Source organism: Sturnira hondurensis, unplaced genomic scaffold (genome assembly GCF_014824575.4).
Source record: "Sturnira hondurensis isolate 20B ecotype Veracruz unplaced genomic scaffold, ASM1482457v3 Scaffold0011253, whole genome shotgun sequence".
In the NCBI taxonomy this organism is placed as follows: domain Eukaryota; kingdom Metazoa; phylum Chordata; class Mammalia; order Chiroptera; family Phyllostomidae; genus Sturnira; species Sturnira hondurensis.
The window spans coordinates 227,839-251,602 of NW_028083884.1; the positions used below are offsets into that span (position 1 = coordinate 227,839).

Sequence of the window (23,764 nt, forward strand, 5' to 3'; positions counted from 1 at the left end):
TTGTAGAGTGCTTTTTAAAGGCAGCACGGCCTGGGACAAATTTTACTTAAGGAGATTCACGTAAATACTTAAGAGTGAAAGGGCTACAAGGACTCCACCCCCAGGAACAATTCACTAAGGAAGCCCGTAGTGTTTCCTAATGAGCAGCACCATCTATTTAAATTATTCTGACAGAGAAAATGTGGCCAAGTTATCCCACCACAAACAGCAAGTAGCGGTAAGAGAAGGTGAAACCAGAGAGAAAATGCCTCATTTGAACATGACTCAAGCGTGCCGCTCAACAGTGCCCCTGAGGGGGGGCCTCCCCTCTTCCAAGGAGCTGAGTGTTTGACCATCGTGAGAATTTCCGAAGAAAAACCTTGAATATCCTTCTAAAAATATACTGAAATTTATATTGGTTTTCCACTTTCCTTCTCAAAATGACAGTATATTAAAAATCCTTGCCTATGCTGTTAAGCCCACTGCTTCTAATGTGTCCTTAAAGTAAAATGCTAAATATAGCATAATTCCAACACCAGAATCCAAGAATTAACTCAGAACTGCATTTTATAGTTAAAAATTAGCTAAATTATCATCTTTTCCCCTAAGAAAAACATAAGCAAAATAGCCACGAATATAGCAACTTTCCTAAAAATTCTGATAAAAATTAGTTTAAATTCAGCCATTAAACATTTTTAGGACGGGGCGGGGGGCGGGGGGGGGGGGGAAGCCAGCAGACTACTTAGTGAGAATCAGAAAAGGGACTCTCTAGGCAGGCAGCAGGTTATCAAAGGCAGGCGAGGTCTCACTGCCTTATGCTGCTGTTACTTCAAAAGAGGAAAAGCCTGAGACGGTTCACCACTTTTTCTCTCAAAGCACTAAGAAACCTGTTGTGCTTATTACTGCAAATTGTGAAAAGTTAATTAATTCAGTAAAGCCACTAGATGTAGTCTTTCTAAGGAAATTTTCCAAGTAGGGGATATTTAGTAGAGGAGTTAAAAACAATCTGTGTTAGCTGGGCCTCATCCTGCAAAGCGAAAGGCTGCCGGTTCAATTCCTGGTCAGGGCACATGCTTGGGTTGTGAGTCAGGTCCCCAGCTGGAGCACAAGTGAGAAACCAATCTGTGCTTCTCTCTCACATCCATGTTTCTCTCCTCTTTCTCCCTCTGTTTCCCTCTCTAAAAATAAGTAAGATATTTTTAATTTTTCTTAAAAGTCGGTGAAAACTTTTTAAGAATTTGTACTCTGAATCAGTTAAAAAACTGCTTTCTCGAAAGTGCACAAACCTAAAATAACTTCTGCTTCACGTACAGACCAGATGCAGCACGTGGGTGTTTTCTGTCATGCGGTGACAAGCTGTGCTCGTGCAAGACAAAAAATTTCAACCTAACTCTGAGAACAGCTTTAGTTACATTAACTCTTCACTGTGTTGTGATGTAAATATGGAATCTCTAACATATGCTGACTTTCTGGGCATATGTTTTCTGAGAGTAAGTTGTTTGGGGTCAGTAAAGTAAAACACACAGGCTCACACGGGAATTCCTCCCTCACCCTCTCCATGTGGGCCTACCATGCGCTTCTCTACCAGTATGTCAAGAGGAGAATACAAGAAAAACCAGGGATCAGAATCTATCTCCTTGCTTACCGTCAGCTGTAAACTCTCTTCAAAAGTCTGTTTTTGCTTTAGGGACAGAGTAAGGGAAGGGTGCTACCTCGGAAAGAAGAAAGGCAGGTGCTTCCCAGCAAGGTCCACGGTCACACTGACTGGGTTTGGCTCCCAGCTCCACAACCAGCCAGCTATGAAGCCCGTACCAGCTATCCAGCCCTTCTTCTAAGCCTCATGTTTCCCCCTAATTTAGGTAAACCTTCAGTGCGAGGCCTGGCACACTGTAAATACTCAATACTGATTAATGTTCATCAGAAAACCAAAAAGAGAAGCCCAGGAAACAGAAGCTGCAGCTCAGAAAAGGAGCACGGGGCAGCAAGCTCCAGAACGCAGCCGGAAAGGTGGGTGCACCAAGAAGTTTAGGGCCTCAGACAAACAAACCCGCAAGGGCCACATGGGCGGGAGCCTCCGGGGGCCAGAGCTCTTCGGATCCGCTCCTAACCCTGCACCTCACCTCCCGGCCCTTCACCCTCACCCCCAGCCTGGGCCCTGCCTACAGCAGCCCCAGTCACGCAGAAGACTGGACTTAACGCCCACGCCTGTTCCCTGGGTGGGCGGCAGGAAGCCTCTTCCTCCCAGAGGAGAAAAGATCCTCAAGGTAGAACTCTCGCATGCGATTTCCCCTAGAAACATTATACGCCACGGCTAAAGTCTACGGCAATACAGAATGGGCTTAAAAAGGCATTTATTCACACTATAAACACCTCTCTCTTAAATAAACTTTGAATATGCAACCTATGAGTAATGCAGTTATTATTCAGTAGGTGTATTTTCAAAATGTAAACATTACACTGACATTAAAAGTGTTAAAATACAAATACTTACTGTAATTTTTATAGCTTTGTTCAACACATTTACCCATTCTACTAGGTCTTGCTGATCATTAGCTTGTAGGAAATATTTCCTCATCCCTGCGTTCATAACTGTTGAGAGAAAAAAACAAACCGAAACACACAAAATTTTACACTTGTTACCTCTAAATTGATGTTCACAACGTTGAAAAACCACACTGTAACCAACACTGTAACTCTCTTGGATTTGACAAAATGTAAAACCATACATAATACTGCTATTACCAATAACATATGTAAACTCTCCTTTATATTGGCCATATTTTTCATTAAACAGAAATACCACAATACATTCAGCCCATCCCCTAATGATGGACACTTAGGCTAGTTCCAATTTTTGAAATTATATAAAATAGCTGAAGGAAACATCATATATATATACATTTTTCCATACTTAGGCTAGCATTTCTATAGGATACATTTCTTATTATAGACTTGTATCAAAAGGAATTCACATTGAAATCTTTGTAGATACTAGAAAACTATTTTACACTCCTACCCACTGTGCAGACTGCTGCTGTAGCCAACCTCCCTCAGGAGGAGGCGGAGGAGGCGGAGCAGCAGCCGCTGTGCACAACCGGACAGTCTGCTCCCGGCAGCGGCCCTGCAGTCCCAGCAGATGCCAAACCGCTAGCTACAGTGGCCCCTCCGCCAAAGGTTCTGGTGAAGCTACTTCTCTCCCATTACTTCTCTCCAACCCTGGGGGTGGTAGCTGCTCCCAGCAATTTCTAATTTGTGGATTCCTTTGGACTCACTTCAGCATTATTCCTTTTGTGCTCCTTCAGCCTTCCCACAGTTGAGTAACCAATACCCTGTAACGAATCCCCAGGGTTTGAAATACCTGGTGAGGTGGGCTTTCCTGCCAGGACCTCGATCCTGGGGCACTCTCTGACTACCTAATCGGTGAGTAATTATACCTTATTTAAATTTGACTTTCCGGTGGCAGGGAGGCAGGAAAGGGTAAAGAGGGAATAAATGGTGATGGATAGACATATGACTTAGGTTGGGGAACACAAACTGTAATGTACAGATGATGTGTATTTCTATATCTTAATAAATTCAATGAAAATGAAAATTTTAGATTTAAATAAATAAATTCAAATTCCAATGATGACTGAAACAAGTTAGTTTTATATGCTTATTAGCCATATATATTTGTCTGTGAGCTTTGTGTATTCTCCTTACCTATATTTCTCCTGAGCTGTTCATTTATTGTTGAGTTTTACAAGAACTTTCATAGGAATTTTTCCTGTTTCATTCCAAGTACTTTATCAAATGTCATTTTTCTTTTCACTGTTTGTGGTATCTTTTATCAAACAGTAATTTTCTATCAACCTTTTCCTTTAATGACTCTAGCTTTCGTATCATATTTTTAAAATCTCCCCAAAATTATAAAAATAAACATCTATATCTCTCTAGCACGTGTATATTTTATATTTAAAATCTTAACACATTTGGAACTTTTACGCAATTAAATTTATATATGCCCCTTTAGTGACTAAAGCAAAGACCTCCTCTGTCCCCACAGTTGCCTACAAGCCACCACACTTAACTCTTATATTAAGACTTATTAGTTATGTGTCATGTGGATTTTTTAAAAAACAAGCATCATTCTAGGAGAGAAGGCATCTGAATAGCTACAGCTAGAATTTTTGAAATATAGGAATAATTTCCAGGAGTCTCCATTGGAATTTTACGTAGTATCCTAGCACTCAGTTCAATATGACGAAAGGAAGGGGGCAATGAAAGCCCTCAAAGAAAAAGCTGTTTCTCAAATGCACAAGATTTGAAACTGGAACTGAGATCAAGGCACTAAACCAGAGCTTACTTGATTTAAGATGAGGGTCTTAGGAAAGCAAATCATTTCTTGTGAAATACTATACAACAAGTGGTCTGAAAACTAAAAAAAATATTTTTAAAGATTTATTTATTTATTTTAGAGAGAGGGGGAGAGAGAAAGAGAGGGAGAAAAACATCAAAGTGTGGTTGCCCCTCACGTGCCCCTACTGGGGACCTGGCCTGAAACCCAGGCACGTGTCCTGACTGGGAATCGAACTGGTGACCTTTTGCTTTGCAGTCGAGCAGCGCTCAACCCACTGAGCCACACCAGCCAGGGCCAAACTGAAAAAATTTAAACACTGTAAATCGGTTCTTTTATGTCTTACTAGAGACGGGAGAAGTTACAAATGCCACAAATATAAGTAAAAACAGTGCCTCACTAGGACAATGTCAGTATTTAGCTTACATTTTTAATTTCTAACAATCAGTAAAGCCCCATTTTACGATCTTTTTCGCATTTAGGCTCAAGTCGAGCTCTCCTCACAATGGCTTCCTCCTCTCCAAACCGTGTTTCACCCTGGCTGGTGTGTCTCTGAGGTGGGTAGGGCGCTGGCCCTGTTCCAGGTCAGGGGACGTGCCTGGGTTGTGGGCCAGCATGCAAGAAGCAACCAATCGATGTTTCTCTTCCTTTCTTTCTCCCTCCCTTCCCCTCTAAAATAACAATAAATAACATCTTTTTAAAAATATTTCTAAAAAAATTGTTTTGGGCATCTGCAGAGAACACCTTAAAGAATTTGAAACTCTAAGCACCACGCCTGCTACAAAGTAAGTGCTTAATACGTACCTTTTTGAATAAATAACATTATATAAGAACTTCTTTCAGTTCTTATATAAGGACGGAAGAGGGGCAAATATACCTCCAAAAACACTCTTAGCACACCTTGCAGTCTGAATAAAAATTCCTGTGCCCTAAATATTATTTCCGGGCAGGAAGGAACATAGTGATAAGACAGGCGTGAGAAAGTCAGAGCCCAGAGTCAGTCAGACCCAACTAGCACATGCACCTACTAACAATATCGTCTTATAAAATTATTTAATCTCTCTGAGCCCCTTTTTTCTCCTCTACGAAATGGAATGCCCCCATCCCTTCCTTGAGGAATGGAGGTACTGAATGTAAAGGAACTAGTACAGTGCTCGGGACAGAACAGATCTCCTTCATCATCACCACCATCACCTAGAGATTTCCAAGCACGAAAGCATCACGAAAAATGTAAAGCAAATTACTAAAAAGTGTCATATTAGCCGCGTCAGGGGAGGGACACAGGGAAAGGAAGAAATAAAACTCTGAATAATAATCACTGAAACAACCGTATGAGACCTCGAAGCTGTTACACTTTCAAAGCAAGGGTTTCATGTGCAATGATCCCAGAAGCTGGTGTTTCTACTGCCTTCTCACTGAGCATGTCTTCATTTCATTCCAAATCTTTACCACCAGACTGAGAATACCGTAAGGATAAAACCCGAAGCACAAATACTAGCTTGACTGCAAACCACCACCGTCTCAGAACCTAGGACAGACTGCTACGGTCCAGGTCTGGATCAAATGATTGTGAGGCAGTGTGCTATTTCTTTGTCCATACTCTCTATTCCCTCTATTCTTTTCCTACTAGTCAGACAGTGGACTTGTTTAACTTCTAATTTCTTTATTTCCTTCCTATTATGTCTTTGTCTTTGTTCTACTTTTAGGTTTTCCTGACTTTTTCCCTGAGTTTTCCATTGTCTCACGTTCCCTTTTCTATTTGATGGTTGGTTCTCTCTCCTCATATGTCACGTAACCCTGGACCACCTGTGCACGTTTAAAAGCAGGGCACTGGAAGCTCTTGAACACGTGCAGGGTCGCTGACTGGTGGACTTCACTGGACAACAAGCTCTTCTAGTAGAAACGTCCAGGGCGCAGTGCCCATGGCTCTCTTCTCTGGGGTGTCCCACCCACATCTGGCAGCCCAACGTTCTGGAGCTGGACAGTGTGTGGACTTCTGTGCAATCCTATTTTCAGTTTCATGCCTCATCTCTCCCCTTCTCTGGGACTAGTATTCCCAAGCACAGAGCCTCGATGATCCCATTTCTGGAGATAATACAGATGCCATTTCTTGCTGGGATGGGGAAAGGGAGGCTGCCAGACTGAGTCAGGTGCAGGTAGGGGACTAGAGGTCGTAAGTCCCATTTTTGGTCCCTCCTTGCTGCTGCTCCCTACACTCGAACCAGTACCCAGGTCCACCTAGAACCAGACAGTGGGCAGCACACTGAAAACGGCTAGCTTTTCACTGCTCTCTTCTACCATTCACTGTCCATCTTCACACACACACTGTGAGTTACAGATGTCTGCGAGCTTCGTTGAAGACAGTTTGAGTGTTTCTTATTCCCACTATTTTGGAAAATTTGAGAGGAAACAGTGATGAAAAAGTCTTTATGTTGCCCACTTGAATAGATGTTGTGGTCCCATTTTAGAATCCTGCACCTCCCTCTCCAAAGGCACGCAATTTATGATCATCTTTACCCCTCCTTAGCAGCAAAAGACTAATAAACCATTGGCAGATCAATAACTAACCTTTGATCCCAACTAAAATGTCAAATCTATTACTGTAGATGCCTATTCCTTCAAACTATAAGCTCCACATTTCACATTAAAAAAAACAAACTTGTCAAAAGCATGTGTATTACACACTCTAAAATACAAAGTTCTATCACTTGACATACTCCCAGCAGCCTTTCATTCACAAGGCCCTGGCGTATTTTCCTATTTCTAACTGAACTACACATCTGTAATAAACACATGACATTTTTTAGTCCCTCAGTAGTGATAAAAGCATTGCAGTGACTTCTCTGAATGGCTGTATTACACCCTGTCACACCCCATTTTACTGCCTGATGTATGAGACGCTATTAGACGCTTTCCCTGACATACCGTCTACTGACAAACCTTCTCACGTAGAAGAGAATAGAGATCTTTAACATCAACCCTGCCCCCAAAAGCATCTATGCTTTGATGTAACAAAGTCCCTTTTGACGTCAGTGGGCCACTCCTAATTTCTGTCCCTTCCATCACTAATGTCCACTAACATACTCTTTGAGAGCACATCAATTCTTCCAGCTTCAACTCTCGCCCACAATTTTAACAGATCCCAAATTTCTCCGTTCTTCATCTTCGACCTCCAACCAGTCCTTAACTACCATCACCAGAACATTTCCATTTGGCTGCTTCCCATCACCAAACTCCCTAACAAACATTTCACCCTATCAATCAATCAATCTTCTGGAATCATTTCCTGACTTGAAGCAAACCTACACGAATGTCTCTCTTGTCCCCTCAACTCCCACATATCCAGTTACCAGGTCCCTGCACTTTTCCTCCCAGTATTTTTCATCCTTCCTCTTTCCCCTACTGCCACCACCCGATTCAGGCCATCATATAAGGATGGCCAATTGAAAGCCACTTAACTAATCAACCTGCATCAAAACCCTCTTATGCAGACAAAACCCAAAACCTCCCTTCCCCTGACGTGTACTTTCTAGATGCTCTCTAATTGCTTACCTTAAGAAAAAAAACCTGTAGCCAACAACATACCATGCGTGTCTTCTGCCTGAGTGTTTACGTTTTAGTCTCTCACCATTCCCTCCACCTTCACTGTTCCCCGCACCCCCTGCTCTACCCCCTGCACCACTCTGTCCCTGAGGTCCTCCTACCTCCCTTTTCTGCCCAATGGCAAAGGATGACCAGGGTAAGATGGCCACCAACTCAAGGGTTTCCTCCTTCAGTGAGGCTCCCCTGGCTCCCAAGATGCCCAATAAGGATTTGAAGCTCTTCCTTTGCACTTCTTGAATAGACTGCACACCCCCCCCCACACATGACTGTAATAAATGCAGTAATTACCTGACACTGTATCTGCCTGTGAGACAACCAGCCTGTGAGTCTTAAGGGCAGCATTGCTTCTTATTACCATCATGGCCCCAGTGCCATGCATAGCACTCATGTGTCAGAAAGTCACTCAATTACCCACACTGCAAATTCATCACCCACAGGCCAAAAACAAAATCCTTTTCATTGTTTATGTATTTAATATGAACTAATACTAGGTAGAAAGTAAAAAATGTCCTTAAGCCTTGCAGGATGTGATCATTGTAAAAACAGTGATGACTACACATTGGCAGAGGGCAGAGGGCAGAGGTCTCAACTGGGACAAGACGAGGACAAAGGCTTCACAGGGAGGGAGGAGTTGTTTCATTTCTTCACCTGGATGGAGGCTTCAAGGGACTTTGCCTTAGAATAAATTCATTACCCTTAGTTTGTGTTGTGTGGTTTCTGACGGCTATTTTCTTTTACAACATATGTAATTATGTAAGTCTAACTTAAAATCCCTAACATATAGCCCTGGTGTGGGCTCGGATTAAGGCAGGCTTGTGAAGCAAAGGGTCACCGGTTTGATTCCCAGTTGGGGCACATGCCTGGGTTGCAGGCAGGGTCCCCGGTGGGGGGGACACGTGAGAGGCAGCCACACATTGATGTTTCCCTCCCACTCTTTCTCCTTCCCTTCCCCTCTCTCTAAAAATAAATAAAATATTTTTTTAAAAAATCACTAACATATAAAATATGGCTACTTACCAAAACAGAACTCAGCCTTTGGTCTTAGCTTAGTTGCATCGCTAACCTAAAAAGAAAGAGATAAGAATCACTCACTTCTTCGTGCGCCACCATGACCAGCCTGCAACCCTGTGCAAACTTCCCCATGTGCGCTTTCCCAATCGACATACGCCTCTAGCACAGATACAGAGCCACACGTTGAAGGCAGCTGAACAAGAAGTGCGGATTAAACAGCACAGGGTATGGGTCCCGACGGCAAGCTGTTTATGACAACCGCTACTGCTGTGTTCTCTTCGAACAATTTTATTTCCAAAGGACACGTGAAAAAGTTGAAAGTAAGCTATTAAGTTTTATGTCACACATATAAAGATTTTAACTGAACATATTTTTCAAAATACCTTCAATGAATACTCTGCAAAACTATCAATTCTTCCCGAATTATATATTTCTAGTTAGCTGAGAACTTAAGAGAAAATGATGGCGGGCAAAGGAGAGAATACGTAATACAGAAGGCACTAGTCTGCAATGAGGAAGTCAAAACTGAACTGGACCCCCTCTTGTACATTAGAATGTCCTGGGCAAACGGGGTCAGTTTACTACATGGAGCACACGGTTCCTCTTAGAATGTGATGGACCAACTGTGCCTGCTTGCTGCTGTCCCTTTAAGTACAGCAGCTCTCTTGGAAGCCCATCATGACTACTGCCATACTGTTGACCGGTATTAGAACTTATCATTGTAGCATCTGTTTGTACTTCCAAAAAGAATTCTAAGCCTAGGGTTCCTGACCGATCCCAACTATAAATTCGCAGGTCTGAGTCACTCTAACATTTGTTCCAGGAATATATCCTGGGGGGAAAAGTGGCATGTCTAAAGTGAGTACAAATTGTACCATTCAAACTTCCGTAAGCTGTGGACAGAGATGAGAGTTAACAGAACTACAAAGAGAAGGTCACATCTCAAAAGGGAAGCAGTGGAGAAAGGGAAAGTAGCTGGCCAGTCAGTCTGCTTGCTTAGTTAATAGTTTATTTTTTAAAAGAGCTCCCATTTTTCCATCTGAAACCAATAGGACATAATATTGAATGTGAACTATAATTGGAAAAAAAGTTAAAAATTAAAAACTACGGCCCTGGCTGGCGTGGCTCAGTGGACTGAGTGGGCCTACGAACCACAGGATCGTGGTTCGATTCCCAGTCAGGGCACATGCCTGGGTTGCAGGCCGGTTCTCGGCAGGGGGCTCACGAGAGGCAACCATACATTGATACTTCTCTCCTTCCCTTCCCCTCTAAAGATAAATAAATAAAATCTTTAAAAAATTTAAAAACTACAGCAATCTTTGATTAAAATCAAGTATAAATTAAGTGCCATACAAAGGAAAAAATAAAAGTAAAAGCACACTTTACCTTGAAAAAAATAAATAAATTTAAAGAGCTCCCATTTTTAAAAAGATACGAGCAGATGAGCAATCTCTCCCTCAACTGCCTATTTCAATAAAACAGACCTGCCCACACCACTTCGCTGAGAGTTGGAATGCCGGAGTCAACAGTGGCGTCACAGTGGCGTCACAGAGCACGTACACCACAGGCAATGAAGCAAACAGGGACCAGGACCTGACTTAACCATGGAGGTCTAGGCTTCCCAACACTGGTCTCTGTAGAATTTAAGCTGCGAGCCACCCTGAAGAATTTATTAAGTGTCTTAATTTACAGGACCACTTGAGGTAAACTTAAGCAGTATTTGTCTCATCAATTTATAGTATATGGCTTTAACATAAATTGTTTTCCTTTAATCTTTATTATTCAAGGGCTTTTTTAAAATTAGTGAGAATAAATAGCTCTATTGTTATACTGATAACAAAGCATTTTATTTATAAAAATCTTTTACACAGAGACACACTTGTAAATTGGTCTGTTGAAGACCTTTGGTCTGTTGAAGACATTTGCTAACAAATTCCAGTATGTGCATAACAGTGTGCTCATGTGTATTTCTTAATCATATTATGTTGCTACTTTTCACATCTCATATCCTAAGTCATTAACAAACGTATTATGTTTGTGTGAAACACAAAAACCCACAGGATAAGAACTACCTGAAATATCAAACCCAAATTTTAAGAAGAAAATGGTGCTACAAAAATGCTAGAAAAATCAACAAACAAACCCTCCCAGAAACTAGTTGAGCAAAAGTGAAATGAGAGGGAAATCATTCATCATAAAAATGTCTATTTTCCTCAGGATAAAATATAAAGAAACAAAAAGTTAAGGTAATGGACTTAAAAATTGGAAACGGTTTAAATAAATATAATACAGACTTAGAAAAATATCTTCCACTTCCCAGGGACAGAACCTAATAGTTAACAGACGTCTCCCCTCTACTGTTCATATACTTGACCATAAAAGTCAATGTTAAGGTCTACATTCTGTAAGTTAATTGCATATTCTTCCTAATTTTATCAAAGAACATCCTAAACATAGTAATCAGGCACTATTTTCAGCATTGCATATTCTTCCTAATTTTATCAAAGAACATCCTAAACATAGTAATCAGGCACTATTTTCAGCATGATATGCACCTGACCATCATCATTAAATGACACAGAAAGGAAATTTGCTCCCTTTATTCACACTCCCATGCTGAGAGATTTTAATCCAAACATAAACATAATTGAATATATAGAAAAACTTACCTTTGAAATGTAGGTAAGTTTAATGGCTCCAACACGAGATGATCCAGACGGGAGGTTCTAGAAACAAGTTATTGTTACATAGTTAATATCAACATTATGAATTTATTTTACAGTTTTCTGCACATTTAAAAAGTCAATGAACTAGATTTTTTAATATCACATTTTAAAAATCAGCTGTTTCAGTTCGAGGGTTTACCAGGTCTGAAACCAAGGCGACAAGGTGGTTAACAAAACTGAAGCCTACTCTATTCCACCTTAACAGATTTTATAACTAAAAAGCTATTTTTATCATTGTAGCTAAACTTATTTTCTTTTTCATGAGCTTAAAAAGCCATAAACAGGATAAGATTTTGTTCCTCAAAGCACTGGGAAAAATATTTAGAGACATAAAACAATCGTTACAAAAGTCAAAAGACTATTATTGCTCGAACCCTAGTAACGCACTAGAATGGATTTTGTAAATCAATGGTTCGAGATAAAGAAGACAAAGCAGGAAGAACGGCTCCCTAAGGACAGGTGAGCCAGATTAATTTACCTTCATTATCAGGGCTGTGCTGATCAATATGATGTGTTACAGCTTTGTAACCATAAACGACTAGATCGAATCAGGTGAAACTGCCAATTTTAGTACATGAAAATACTGGTGCACTGGGAATTTCGTGAGGTTCTATCTAATGTAACACTCAGTGAGACATTTTACTGAAGTCTTCATGGAAGATGCAAGTCCTTATTAATACATCAAAGATGACACAAAGCTGGTTTTGAGGGCTAATACGACAGCTGGCAGAATGGAGACTGTGAGATCCTCGTCAGTTGGAAAGAAGAGAGAAAATTACTGAGAATGAACTGAATAAAAGGACAGTTTTAAAACTCTGCACTATATTCCAAAAAACCAACGTGCTAATTACACCATAGAAACCTGCCTTCAAAGGAGTTCACATGAAAAAGGCCGGGCTGAGCACACACTTGAGCAGATACCCCGTTGCTACAGTCGAAGCGAAGTAACTCCCCAAATACGGTTCAGGCTTCCTTTGCCCACGCTGTTCTTTGAGCACTGGAATACCCACTTCTCCACCTCTCGACCAAAATTACATCCACAGCTGTAGGTCAATTCCAAGTGTTACCACCTCCATGAAGACCTGAACCCCCCCTGCTAGCTACAAGCACACCCCTCCTCTGCATTCCAAGTTTGTTTGCTTCCATGTTAACAAGCATATTCTATTTCGTACTTATCATCTTTTAGCTCCGTTTACATGGAAAGTACCAATAAACAGAGGAATTCTGAGGAGAAGAACCTGTTATATATGAAGACAGAAAAACAATAAAGGATTTTTAAATAAAATTCAGGAGAAACCATATGTAAGTTAACAGGCAAAACAGTATAATGGCTTGCATGGAGGAGGAGGACCAGATATGGAACCTAGAAAATAGTAACTAGGAGTCAAGGAGTATTAAGTCACTTTCTACCTTTGGGAAAGGAGTTTGGGAAGGGCTTGTGCCACAGATAAAGATGGGGTTAGAAAAGGGAGAAATCTGATTTATGTTTTAAAAAAGGGGGTGGGGGGATAAAGATGAACTTTTGATTTTCACTGACCTGCTCCTTCTCCCACTGACTCTGGTCAAGTAAATAAAGATATTAATCATGCAGTTGCATAGCCAGGTCACTACCACCCAGGAAAGCTGGTTATACCCAGAGATAAGGGGGCAAACTGGTTATCAATTAGCTCTCAAGAATAAGGACAGAGAAAAGAGAGTTCCTAGCACAAAAAAAAGTTTCATACAAAGTCAACATTCAAATAATATAAACAACTTAAAATACAAATTAGCCTCTAAAATTTGAAAAGCTGCATGTGGATAAAGGTCTAGACTTACTTTATAGAGAATCAAAGGGCACAAGTAGGATTAATGGGTAGAAGATACACGGAACTAGATGACAGCTCACAGAACAAATAAAATTAAAGCTGTCTCAAATATGATATATACTTTTTAGTGCTGTGTAGTTCAAACAACAGTAAAAGTAAAGATCAGGGATAAATGGGTTTCCTGCATTAAGAAGGACGAATGCCAAGGTCTCTTACAACTCACATTCTACATGAACAAATACAAATATTTGTTCATTCTACATGAACGAATATAAAATACACATATGCATGGGCATATGTATATTTTATCTAATCTAAAATCAGTATAGGCCCCTGGTGTGGCTCAGTGGATGGAGTGCTGGCCTGCGAACCAGAGGGTCACCGGTTCGATTCCCAATCTGGGCACATGCCTGGGTTGCAGACCAGGTCCCCAGTTGGGGGCACACAAGAGGCAATGACACATTGATGTTTCTCTCCTTCTTTCTCCCTCTCTCCCCCTCTGTCTAAAAATAAATAAATAAAATCTTTAAAGACTAAAACAAAATAAAATCAGTATAGGATAAAAAGAATACTAGACTAGTTGTCAGGGGACCCAGTTCCCACTGTGTGCAACAGAATGTAACCCACTAACAGTCCCTGCTCTTCCCGGCCTTTAGGTGCCTCCCGTGCACAAGAAGCCCACCAGACCGAGCAGACCTGGAAGTCTGCTAAGGACGCATCCCGGGCTGTGCACATGCGCCCTCACAAGATCCATCTCAATCTGCATAAAGCCACAGGCGAACTCAAAACTGCTCCACAGGTAATCTCTAAACCAAGGTCTCTCACAGATCTTAAAACTAAGACTCTCATTTTGAGTTTACAACATTTCCCCCTCACGATTTGCAAGGCAACAACAAAACAAAGTGGGTTCCAACTCACGAATGGCATTACGATGGCTGACTCCAAGTCTCCCACTACAAAATGAAAAGGACTACATACATGGAAGAGAGTCAATTAATTTAAGCAGCTTATTTCCAAAAAACAGTAGTCTCTATCTTAGAGACCCATCTTAAATCTAAATGATGTAAAAATTTTCTGCCAAAGATAGTGTTTCTCTCCCCAGGGAGGAAAAGCATACAAGATGCATACATTTAATGAAGTAAATTTAGTTTCACCCGATGGAATTCAAGTAAGACAGGAGCTGGGGCTGCAGGCAGGGAGAGCGCCGCCAGTGGGAACACACCTAAGACGCACTGTCTGGGAAGAGGATTCCCACCGTCAGCAGTACGTACAATGCTTTAACAGTTAAAACCCACATACGCTTTTGAAGAAAGGTTACCCTCCGGATTTTACACACCTGTGGATTATCCATGTACCACACAAAACTATCTTCTCTGGTATCCAGTATGAAGTACCTTCGAAGAAATTTCCCACTGTTTTCATTTTCTTCAATGTCTAGGAAACCACAAATGCGATTCTGACGATCCACATAAGGCATTTCTGAGCTTGAACATTACACTGTAAAACAAAGACATTAATAGTCATTACTCCTCGAGGGGCTTCGGGAATAAAACGTGCTACGGTGTGACTCGTTCAACAAGGGCCCCACTTTCCCACACTCGGTGGGGACGGTCGGTGTAAACACGTACGAAGCATGGGCAAAATCACTTCGGAAATTAAGCTGATGAACGGTTACTAAGTGCAACTGCTCACATTGATGAAAACAAGAGAGCTATTTACCTTACCTGAATAATTTACTTACTTTTTCCCAAAACAAACCCAAGTGAAACAAAAAAATAGCTATCCAAACTTTAATTTCCTAAAAATTGAGATAATCTACCTTTCAGACCGTTTTTAAATTCACAAATATTTTTTAAATTCACAAAATGGCAACAGTAGCTAACTTTCACTGGCTACCTACCCACCTGCGAGGCTCCTGTGTGATTCTTTCCCATGCACTTTCTCAAAAATGACCCTATGAGCAGGCGTCCTCTTTCCCTTCTCACACACGGGAAGCTTCACACTGAGAGGGGAAGTGACTTTCCAAGACCAGAGAACTAGTAGGTGATTACTCAGAATATGAACCCCATTGTTGGAGTCTAAAGCTTGTATTTTAATCTCTACACCATCTTGCCCCTTTAGAACCTTTCAACTTCAAAACTAAAACGAATCAAAACAAAGTTAGCCAACATCATGAAAAGAGATAAGCAGGTACTATGTGCCTCTTGATGGAAAATACAAGTATTACCAATGAAGTGAACATACTATAACCCAAAACACAAGTTTTTATCTGAATCTGCTCAAGTATCTAGATCTCCCTACGTCCAACTACCAATTTACAGAAAATAAAGAACACAGAGGAACATATTAAACCGAACCAGAGTGGTTCAATCAGCAAAAGCCAAGTGCGTGAAATAACAGGACAAAGAGCCCAGTTTCTTCAGCAAGTCAATTACCACAAGAAAAATAAAAGAGAGGGGTTACAGATTAAGAGACTTCACAAGCACATCATATCTGATTTGGAAGTACTGAAAACTTTATTGCACTAATTAAAGTTGAAACCCATGACTTGGGTAAAAAAAAAACAGTGTTTATAAGTCATTTTTTCTCTGGAAACTAGATTTGTGGTTCCTTCCTGAAGTGACTGATGCCAGTGCTCAGACTGCCCCGCTCTTGTACCTGTACGACCAGCAGCAACACCTTCTGACAGGTTGCCTTTCTATAACCAGCTCTTCACGGGCAAGGAAAGTTTAACTCACAGGGAAAGTTCAGTTAGCACGCACCCTAACACACTGCATATAAAAATCACCATCTGTATGCAGCCAGGGATATGCTGAAACATACCAAAAAGTTTTAAACAAAACTATCCACTAAGTTTGTATGTGAGTTATAAATCTAGCATTTAGAGAAGTTAATTTCTTTAAAGAACTAGCCCAAAGTTTTAAAAAATTTCTAGCCCTGGCTGGTGTAGCTCAGTGGATTGAGTGCGGGCCTGCGAACCATACGATTGCGGTTCAATTCCCAGTCAGGGCACACGCCTGGGTTGCAGGCCAGTTCCCAGCAGGGGACACACGAGAGGCAACCATACATTGATATTTCTCTCCTTCCCTCCTTCCCTTCCTCTCTAAAGATAAATAAACAAAATCTTTTAAAAAAATTTCTAAAGTACTATCAAAACCAGAAAAATTAATACACCATCCCAACACATGTACAGGTTAAAAACTATCAACTTGCATGACACTAAAGGCATAGACCAAAGGAACAGAAATGAGAACCCAGAGAGAAACTTATACATCTACAGCCAACTGATTTTCAGTTAAGTGCCCACATCATGCAAAAATAGCCCCTTCCACAAATGGTGACGGGACAACTGGATATGCACATGCTAAAGAATGGAACTGGGCCACTACCTCACACCATATACACAACATAACTAAAAATGGATTAACAGTATAAGAGCTAAAGCTATAAAACTTTAAGAAAATATACAGCTTTAGCCTTGGCTGGTGTGGCTCTATGGACTGAGTGCAGGCCTGTGAACCAGAGGATCGCCATTCAATTCCCAGTCAGGGCACATGCCTGGGTTGCGGGCCAGTTCCCAGCAGGGGACACACAAGAGGCAACCATACATTGATATTTCTCTCCCTCTCTCCTTCCCTTCCCCTCTAAAGATAAATAGAATCTTTTTTTTAAAAGAAAATATATAGGTTTATCTTCATGACTTTCATGACCTTGGATTTGGAGATGAATTCTTGGCTTTGGTGGTTGGTTGAGCAAAAGCATAACCAACCACCAAAAAATAAGATAAATTGGACTTCATAAAAATTTGAAATTTTGCATCAAAGGTCATCAAAAAATAAAACAACAATCTACAAAATAGTAGAAAATATTGCAAAATATATATCTGATAAAGGTCTAGTATCTGATATGTAACTAACTCTTACAACTGAATGACAAAAAAAGTTAAAAAATAGGCAGACATTTCTCTCAAAGAAGATATACAAATGGCCAACCAGAACATAAAAAGATTCTCGATGTTGTCATTAGGGAAATGTAAATCAATACCACAATGAGATACCACTTCACACCCACTAGGATGGATAGAATTAAAAGAACGGAAAATAAGTTTTGGCAACAATGTGGAGAGCCTGGACCCCTCCCAACGCTGCTGGGAACGTAAAATGGTACAACAGCTGTGTAAAAACAGTTTGGTAGTTCTTCAGAAGTTAAACACAGAAATATTATACAACTCAGAATTTCTACTGGTAGGTGTATACCCCAAAGAACTGAAAATAGATACTCAAAATACTTAAACATGAATGTTCACAGCAGCACTATTCACAACAGCCGAAAAGTAAAAACAGTCCACATGTCCAATAATAGGTGAATGGATAAACAAAAACATGGTATATCCATACACTGAAGTATTTTCCAGACACAGAAAGGAAAAACGCAAATCTACAATCCAATCAGTCAAAATCCTAGCAGGATATTTTACTTAAAAAATGATAAGGTGATTCTGTTAGATGTACAGAAATGAAAGACATAAAAAAGCCAAATCTAGCCCTGGCTGGTGTAGCTCAGTGGACTGAGCACAGGCCTGCGAACCAAAGGATCGCGGTTCAATTCCCGGTCAGGGCACATGCCTGGGTTGCAGGCCAGTTACCAGCAGGGGATGCATGAGAGGCAACCAAATGTTGATATTTCTCTCCTCCCTCCTTCCCTTCCCCTCTAAATATAAATAAATAAAATCTTTTTTTAAAAAGCCAAATCTATTTCCCAAAGAACAGACCTGCACTGCTTGATTTCAAGGCTTGAAATAAAGCTCCATGAATAAAAACAGTCTACGGGTGGTGAAAATACAGAACAGAATAGCACCCTGAAACAGACCCATACGTATACTGTCCACTGACTTTCAACAAAGATGCTAAGGCAATTCCACAGGAGGAGAACAATCACTCAACAAATGTTGCTAGAACAATTAGCTATCCATGTGGAAATAAACTGACTCAAAATGGATCAAAAACCTAATATAAAAGCTACAATAGCAAAGCCTTAAAATATATACATAGAAGAGGTCTTTGTGACCTTGGGAGTAGACAAGGGTTTCTTAGATCCTACACAAAAAACCTGAACCATATAATGGTTAATATGTTGGACTTAATTAAAATTGAGAACTGCTCTTTGAAAGAAACCATTAAAAAATCAAAAGACAAACCACGGAATGGGAGAAAAATATTCAGTACAGATATATCAAATAACTAATGTCAAAGAAGAGGCAAAAATTATTCTAATTCAATAATCAGACAACCAACCAAACAGAAAAATGGTCAATAAATATGAAGACAAGCCTGCAAAGAATATATAGACAGTAAATAAGCACATAAAAAGATGATCATCATTACTCAAGAAGGTATCATAAAAAGAAACCCTGAGATGCTACTACCTACCTCCTAGAATGGCTAAAACAAACACACACAAAACAGCAAAATAAAACAGAACAAAACAAAACCCTGAAAATACCAAACACTGACAAGGATGCGGAACAGATGAACACCCTCACACACACTGCTGGTGGGAATGCAAAATGGACTCACGACTCGGGAACAGTTTGGCAGATTCTTATCAAGTTAAATATACCCTTACAATGTGAGCCAGCAATCCACTCCTAGGCATTTATCCACGTGACTCGAAAGCTTATGTTACTACAAAAAAACCTGTATGGAAATGTTTATAGCACCACTGTTTAGAGCTGGCAAAGTAGAAACAACCCAAATGTCATTCCGTTTGGTAAATGAACACCATGGTTCACCCAGAACAACGGAGTACTACTTTGCAGTATAAACTGCGCTATTGATACATGCTAGTTCGCTGTCGGTACATGTGGCCTGGGTGAATCTCACAGGTATTTTGCTAACTGAACAAGCCAGACCCGCAATGGTTATCGGGACAGATAAACAGATCAGCATGTGGAAGAAGGGGTGACTTCAAAGGGTGATTTTGGGAGTGATGCATGTGTTCTGTATCTTGATTGTGGTGGGATCAGTGACTATGCATTTATCAAAACTCATAGGCCCATATGCAAAAAACAGAAAACTGCATGGCATACAACTTTTTTAAGCCAGTGACAAAACAGATTAGAGTTGCTAAGGCTTAGGAACAGGGAAAAGGACTGAGTATAAGGGAACCCGAGGGCCCTGAACTCTGTGGCTCAGCTGGGCGCTGCTGCACAAACCAGAGAGAAAGGCCGCGGGTTTGATCCTGGGTCGGAACACAAGCCTGGGTTTCAGGTTCGGCCCCTGTCGGGCACATACAAGAGGAAACATCACGTTTCTCTCTTACAATGATGTTTCTCTCCCTCTCTCTCTTCCTTCCCCTTCCTCTAAAAATAAATGAATACAATCTTTTTTAAAAATAAGGTGAGTTTTGGGGTAATGTTAAGTATGGTATATCTTGATTGTGGTGGAGCTCACACGATGAAATGTCAAACCTTATCAAACTGTACACTAAAACACATCAAATGTACTGCATGTCAATTATACCTCAATAATCCTGAATTTTTCCTTAAAAGATACCACACACACACACCGGAATGGCTAAAATGAAACAGACGGACAACACTAAGCGTTACCGAAGATGGGCGCATCCAGAATTTACGTGCGGCTGCTGGGCATGTAAAGCGGCACAACCACTACGGGTGAGGCCCGGCAGGAAAGGCAAACTTACAACTACCCTATGAGGTAGCCATTCCATTTCGAGTGCGCACTCAAGAGAAACGGAAACATACATGTGTGCAAAGACTAATCCACAAATATTTATAGCAGCTTTATTCACAATAGCCCCAAACTACAAACAACCCAAGTGTTTACCAATAGGTAAATAAATAAAATGTGGTGTGTCTGCACAATGGAACAGCACTCTACAGTATAAAGGAACTTGTGCTACATGTAACAATATGGTCAAAACTCAACTGAAGGCTTTAAATGGATACAGAATACTGTATGTAACAAACTTCAAAAAGTTCATTTAAAAATCCAGTAGCAGCCCTGGCTGGTGTGGCTCAGTGGACTGAGTGACAACCTGCAAACCAAAGGGTCATCAGTTCAATTCCCAGTCAGGGCACACACCTTGGTTGTGGGCCAGGTCCCCAGTGCGGGATGCTCGGGAGGCAACCACACATTGATGTTTCTCTCCCTCTCTTTCTCCCTCTCTTCCCCTCTCTAAAAATAAATAAAATCTTTTTAAAAAATTTAAAACTAAAAATCCAGTAGCAATAAAAAACTAGATATTTATTGGTATACAGATAAAATATCTGAATAATTTGGAAGGATGTAATGGATGAAGCAGGCTTGGCCTGGGTTGACAGTCGTTGAGACTCAATGATAGGAACCAGTAGTTATATAATTCCATCTATTTCCGTGGATATTAACAATTCTTCATAATAGAAAATTTTGAAAAAACCTATACTACACAGAAATAGTATTTCTCGCTTATCAGACTGATAAAAATTCAGAAGTCTGACAACAGACCATGACAGTGAGATTGTAAGAAAATGGGGACTCTGCCCCTGTTGGTGTGGCTCAGTGGATTGAGCACCAGCTTACAAACTTGAGCACCTTACTTACAAAGGGTCGCCAGTTCAATTCCCAGTCACGGCACATGCCTGGGTCCTACGCCAGGTCCCAAGTGGGGGGCATGTGAGAGGCAACCACGCATTGATGTTGCTTTCCCTCTCTTTCTCTCTCCCCTCCCTTCTGTCTAAAAATAAATAGAATCTTTAAGAAAAAAAAAGAAAATGGCGACTCTTACATTTCTGGTAAGAAAGCAAAATGGTATTGGGTTGGCCAAAAAGTCCACATTTTTTTCCATAAAAGGAAAGACACATTTTTCATTTTCACCAATAACTTCACTGGTTTGGATAGTTTGAGTATGTCAGCTATCTCCCATGTGGTATAATGTTGATTGTTCTCAATTAATGTCTCAATTTTAAAAAATATTTTATTTATTTTTAGAGGGCAAGGGAGAAAGAGAGGGAGAGAAACATCAATGTGCGGTTGCCTCTTGCACGCCCCCCACTTGGGACCTGACTTGGACCTGACTTGGGACCTGGTCTCACAACCCAGTCATGTGCCCTGACTGGGAATGGAACCAGCAACCTTTCAGTCCTCAGCCTGGCTCTCAATCCACTGAGCCCACACCAGCCAGGGCAAGTGGACTGAGGTATTGATCTTTAAGGAACACAAAAAAACACTAGATAACAGGCTGTTAGAAGACAAAATATTCATAGTCTCGAATATCACCCCACACAGGTTTTAAATTAATTACAAAGAGGAAAACGTATCTTTATAATGGAGAACTCTTATAGCTCCCTCATTTACCAAATGATTCAGTACCTAATAAATCTAGGAGGTGCGTTCTAATGGATATACCACTACCCTCTAAACAGACGGCACGTTATATGATCCCACTGATCCGAAATATCCAGAATGGGCAAACCCACAGGCAGAAAACAGATGAGTGGTTGCTCAGGGGCATGCTGAGGAGTGAGGCGTTGCCTCGAGACAGGAGGGTTTCTTTTTAGAGTGACAAAAATATTCTGAAATTGGTTGTTGGAACAGCTGCTCGACTCTGAATACACTAAAAGACACTGAATTGTACACTTTCAATGGATGAATTATATCCCAATTAAGCTGTTAAAAAAAAATAAAAGAGGTGCAACCATCTTCGATTCTAGAGCACACAGGAAACCCTCAGAAACATTTTGCCTCCCAGACCTCTGAACGCTGCAGGACCCCAAGGAATGGTCCACAGACCTCCCCATCTGTAGACAATCAGTCTCGGGGGGCTCACGGACTCCAACAGTCTAAATACTAATGACTTCCAAACTGCTGTCCCCAGGCCAGGACGCTCTGCTGAACCCCAGATGCCTGGATGTAACTCCCTGTTCCACAGATCTATTTACAGATCCAACAGGCATCTCAGAGTAACAAACTGAGCTCCAGACACCCCCTGTTTCTGCCTTCCCCATCTCAGTCAATAGCCACTCCCTTCTTCCAGCTGTTCAGGCAAAAGATCTTGGGGTCACCTTTACTGAGACTTTCTCTCTCAGGCCATGTCCAATCCTTTAGCAAATCCTGTTGACTCCACTTTCAAAAAATACCCACAATCCCACCATCTCTCACCACTTCATCAATGCCACTCCGGTTCCAGCCACCGCCAACTCTCGGCGGGAACACCACAAGGGCTTCCTTGCTTCTGCCCTTGCCTGCTTCCTTCTAGTCTCAGCAATTAGGGCGATCCCATTAAAATATACACTCACTGGTGATTCACATTTCGATGGTACATATTACTTACACAGATTACTACTGGCCAAGCACTACTCTAAATATGTTTATTTAATCCTTATAGCAACAATGTGACAGATGAGAAAAGATGAAGACCTTTGGTCTCATAAATATCTTGTCCAGGGTCACATGGTTAGGAAGTGGCAGCGCCAGTACTGCAACAAGGGGAGTCTTCCACACTAGCATGTAGGTCACTCTGCTCAAAACCTCAACTTCGGCTACTTACTGGAATTACCTGGGAGCTTCAGAAAATGATGACGCCTAGGCTGGACTCTCCCCTGCAACCCCCCTGAGCATCAGAAACTCTGGAGATAAGCTCTAGGCATCAGCACATTTTAAAGCTCAGCCAAGGTTAAAACCGCTGCTTTAATACAACCCTTCTCACTCAGAGTAACCAAAGACCTACAGGCCTCTCCTCCCTCCATCCCATCCCTCCCCAATCCCCCCTTCCTCACCATCTGGCCAATGGACTCTGGCCACATCACACAAGCTCCCCACTCAAGGCCTTTTAAGCTAGATGTCCCCTCCTCAGTAAAGCCTTCCCTTGACACCTTACCTAAAATTGCAAGTGCTCCCTACGGTCCTGCCACTTCCCACCGCATGCTTCTCCTTAGCATTTCCTTAGCATACTCTCCGTAGCACTTATTGCTAACAAACAACATCATTTACTTATTTACCTGTGTGTTGTTTCCTCATATTAGAATGTACACTCCATGAGAGTAGGGATTTTTTAATTCCTATTTACTATTGTTTCTCCAGTGGCTAAAACAGTGGCTGGCACATAGAAGTCACTCAGTGACTAATATTTGTTGAATGAAGTATTAAGAAACCCATAATTACTGTAACCAATCTGAATGTTTAATTTCCCAAATGCAAAGTTGCTTTTCTTCATCAGACAAGAAATCATTTAGCAGATTTATCTGACTGGTTTGTTTAAATGATAGAAGGAAAAATGTTCAAACACTCTATTAGTGTTTAGAT

The 23,764-nt window shown here is 41.0% G+C and overlaps 1 protein-coding gene across 6 annotated transcripts in view; it reads right to left on the reverse strand.

Annotated features, from left to right (window-relative positions):
- PLEKHA1 (pleckstrin homology domain containing A1) overlaps nt 1–23,764 on the reverse strand; it is a 49,398-nt gene that overhangs the window by 20,627 nt on the left and 5,007 nt on the right. For 5 of the 6 annotated variants that reach the window (XM_037059584.1, XM_037059583.1, XM_037059585.1 and 2 more), the window contains exons 2-5: nt 14,797–14,957; nt 11,599–11,655; nt 8,936–8,981; nt 2,471–2,568 (exon numbers count right to left, since the gene is read on the reverse strand). In XM_037059584.1, the coding sequence (XP_036915479.1) occupies nt 2,471–2,568; nt 8,936–8,981; nt 11,599–11,655; nt 14,797–14,937 (342 nt within the window). In that variant the 5' untranslated portion in view covers nt 14,938–14,957. Of the gene's footprint in view, nt 1–2,470; nt 2,569–8,935; nt 8,982–11,598; nt 11,656–14,796; nt 14,958–23,764 lie in introns of those variants that run through there. The other variant, XM_037059589.1, reaches the window with a different exon arrangement.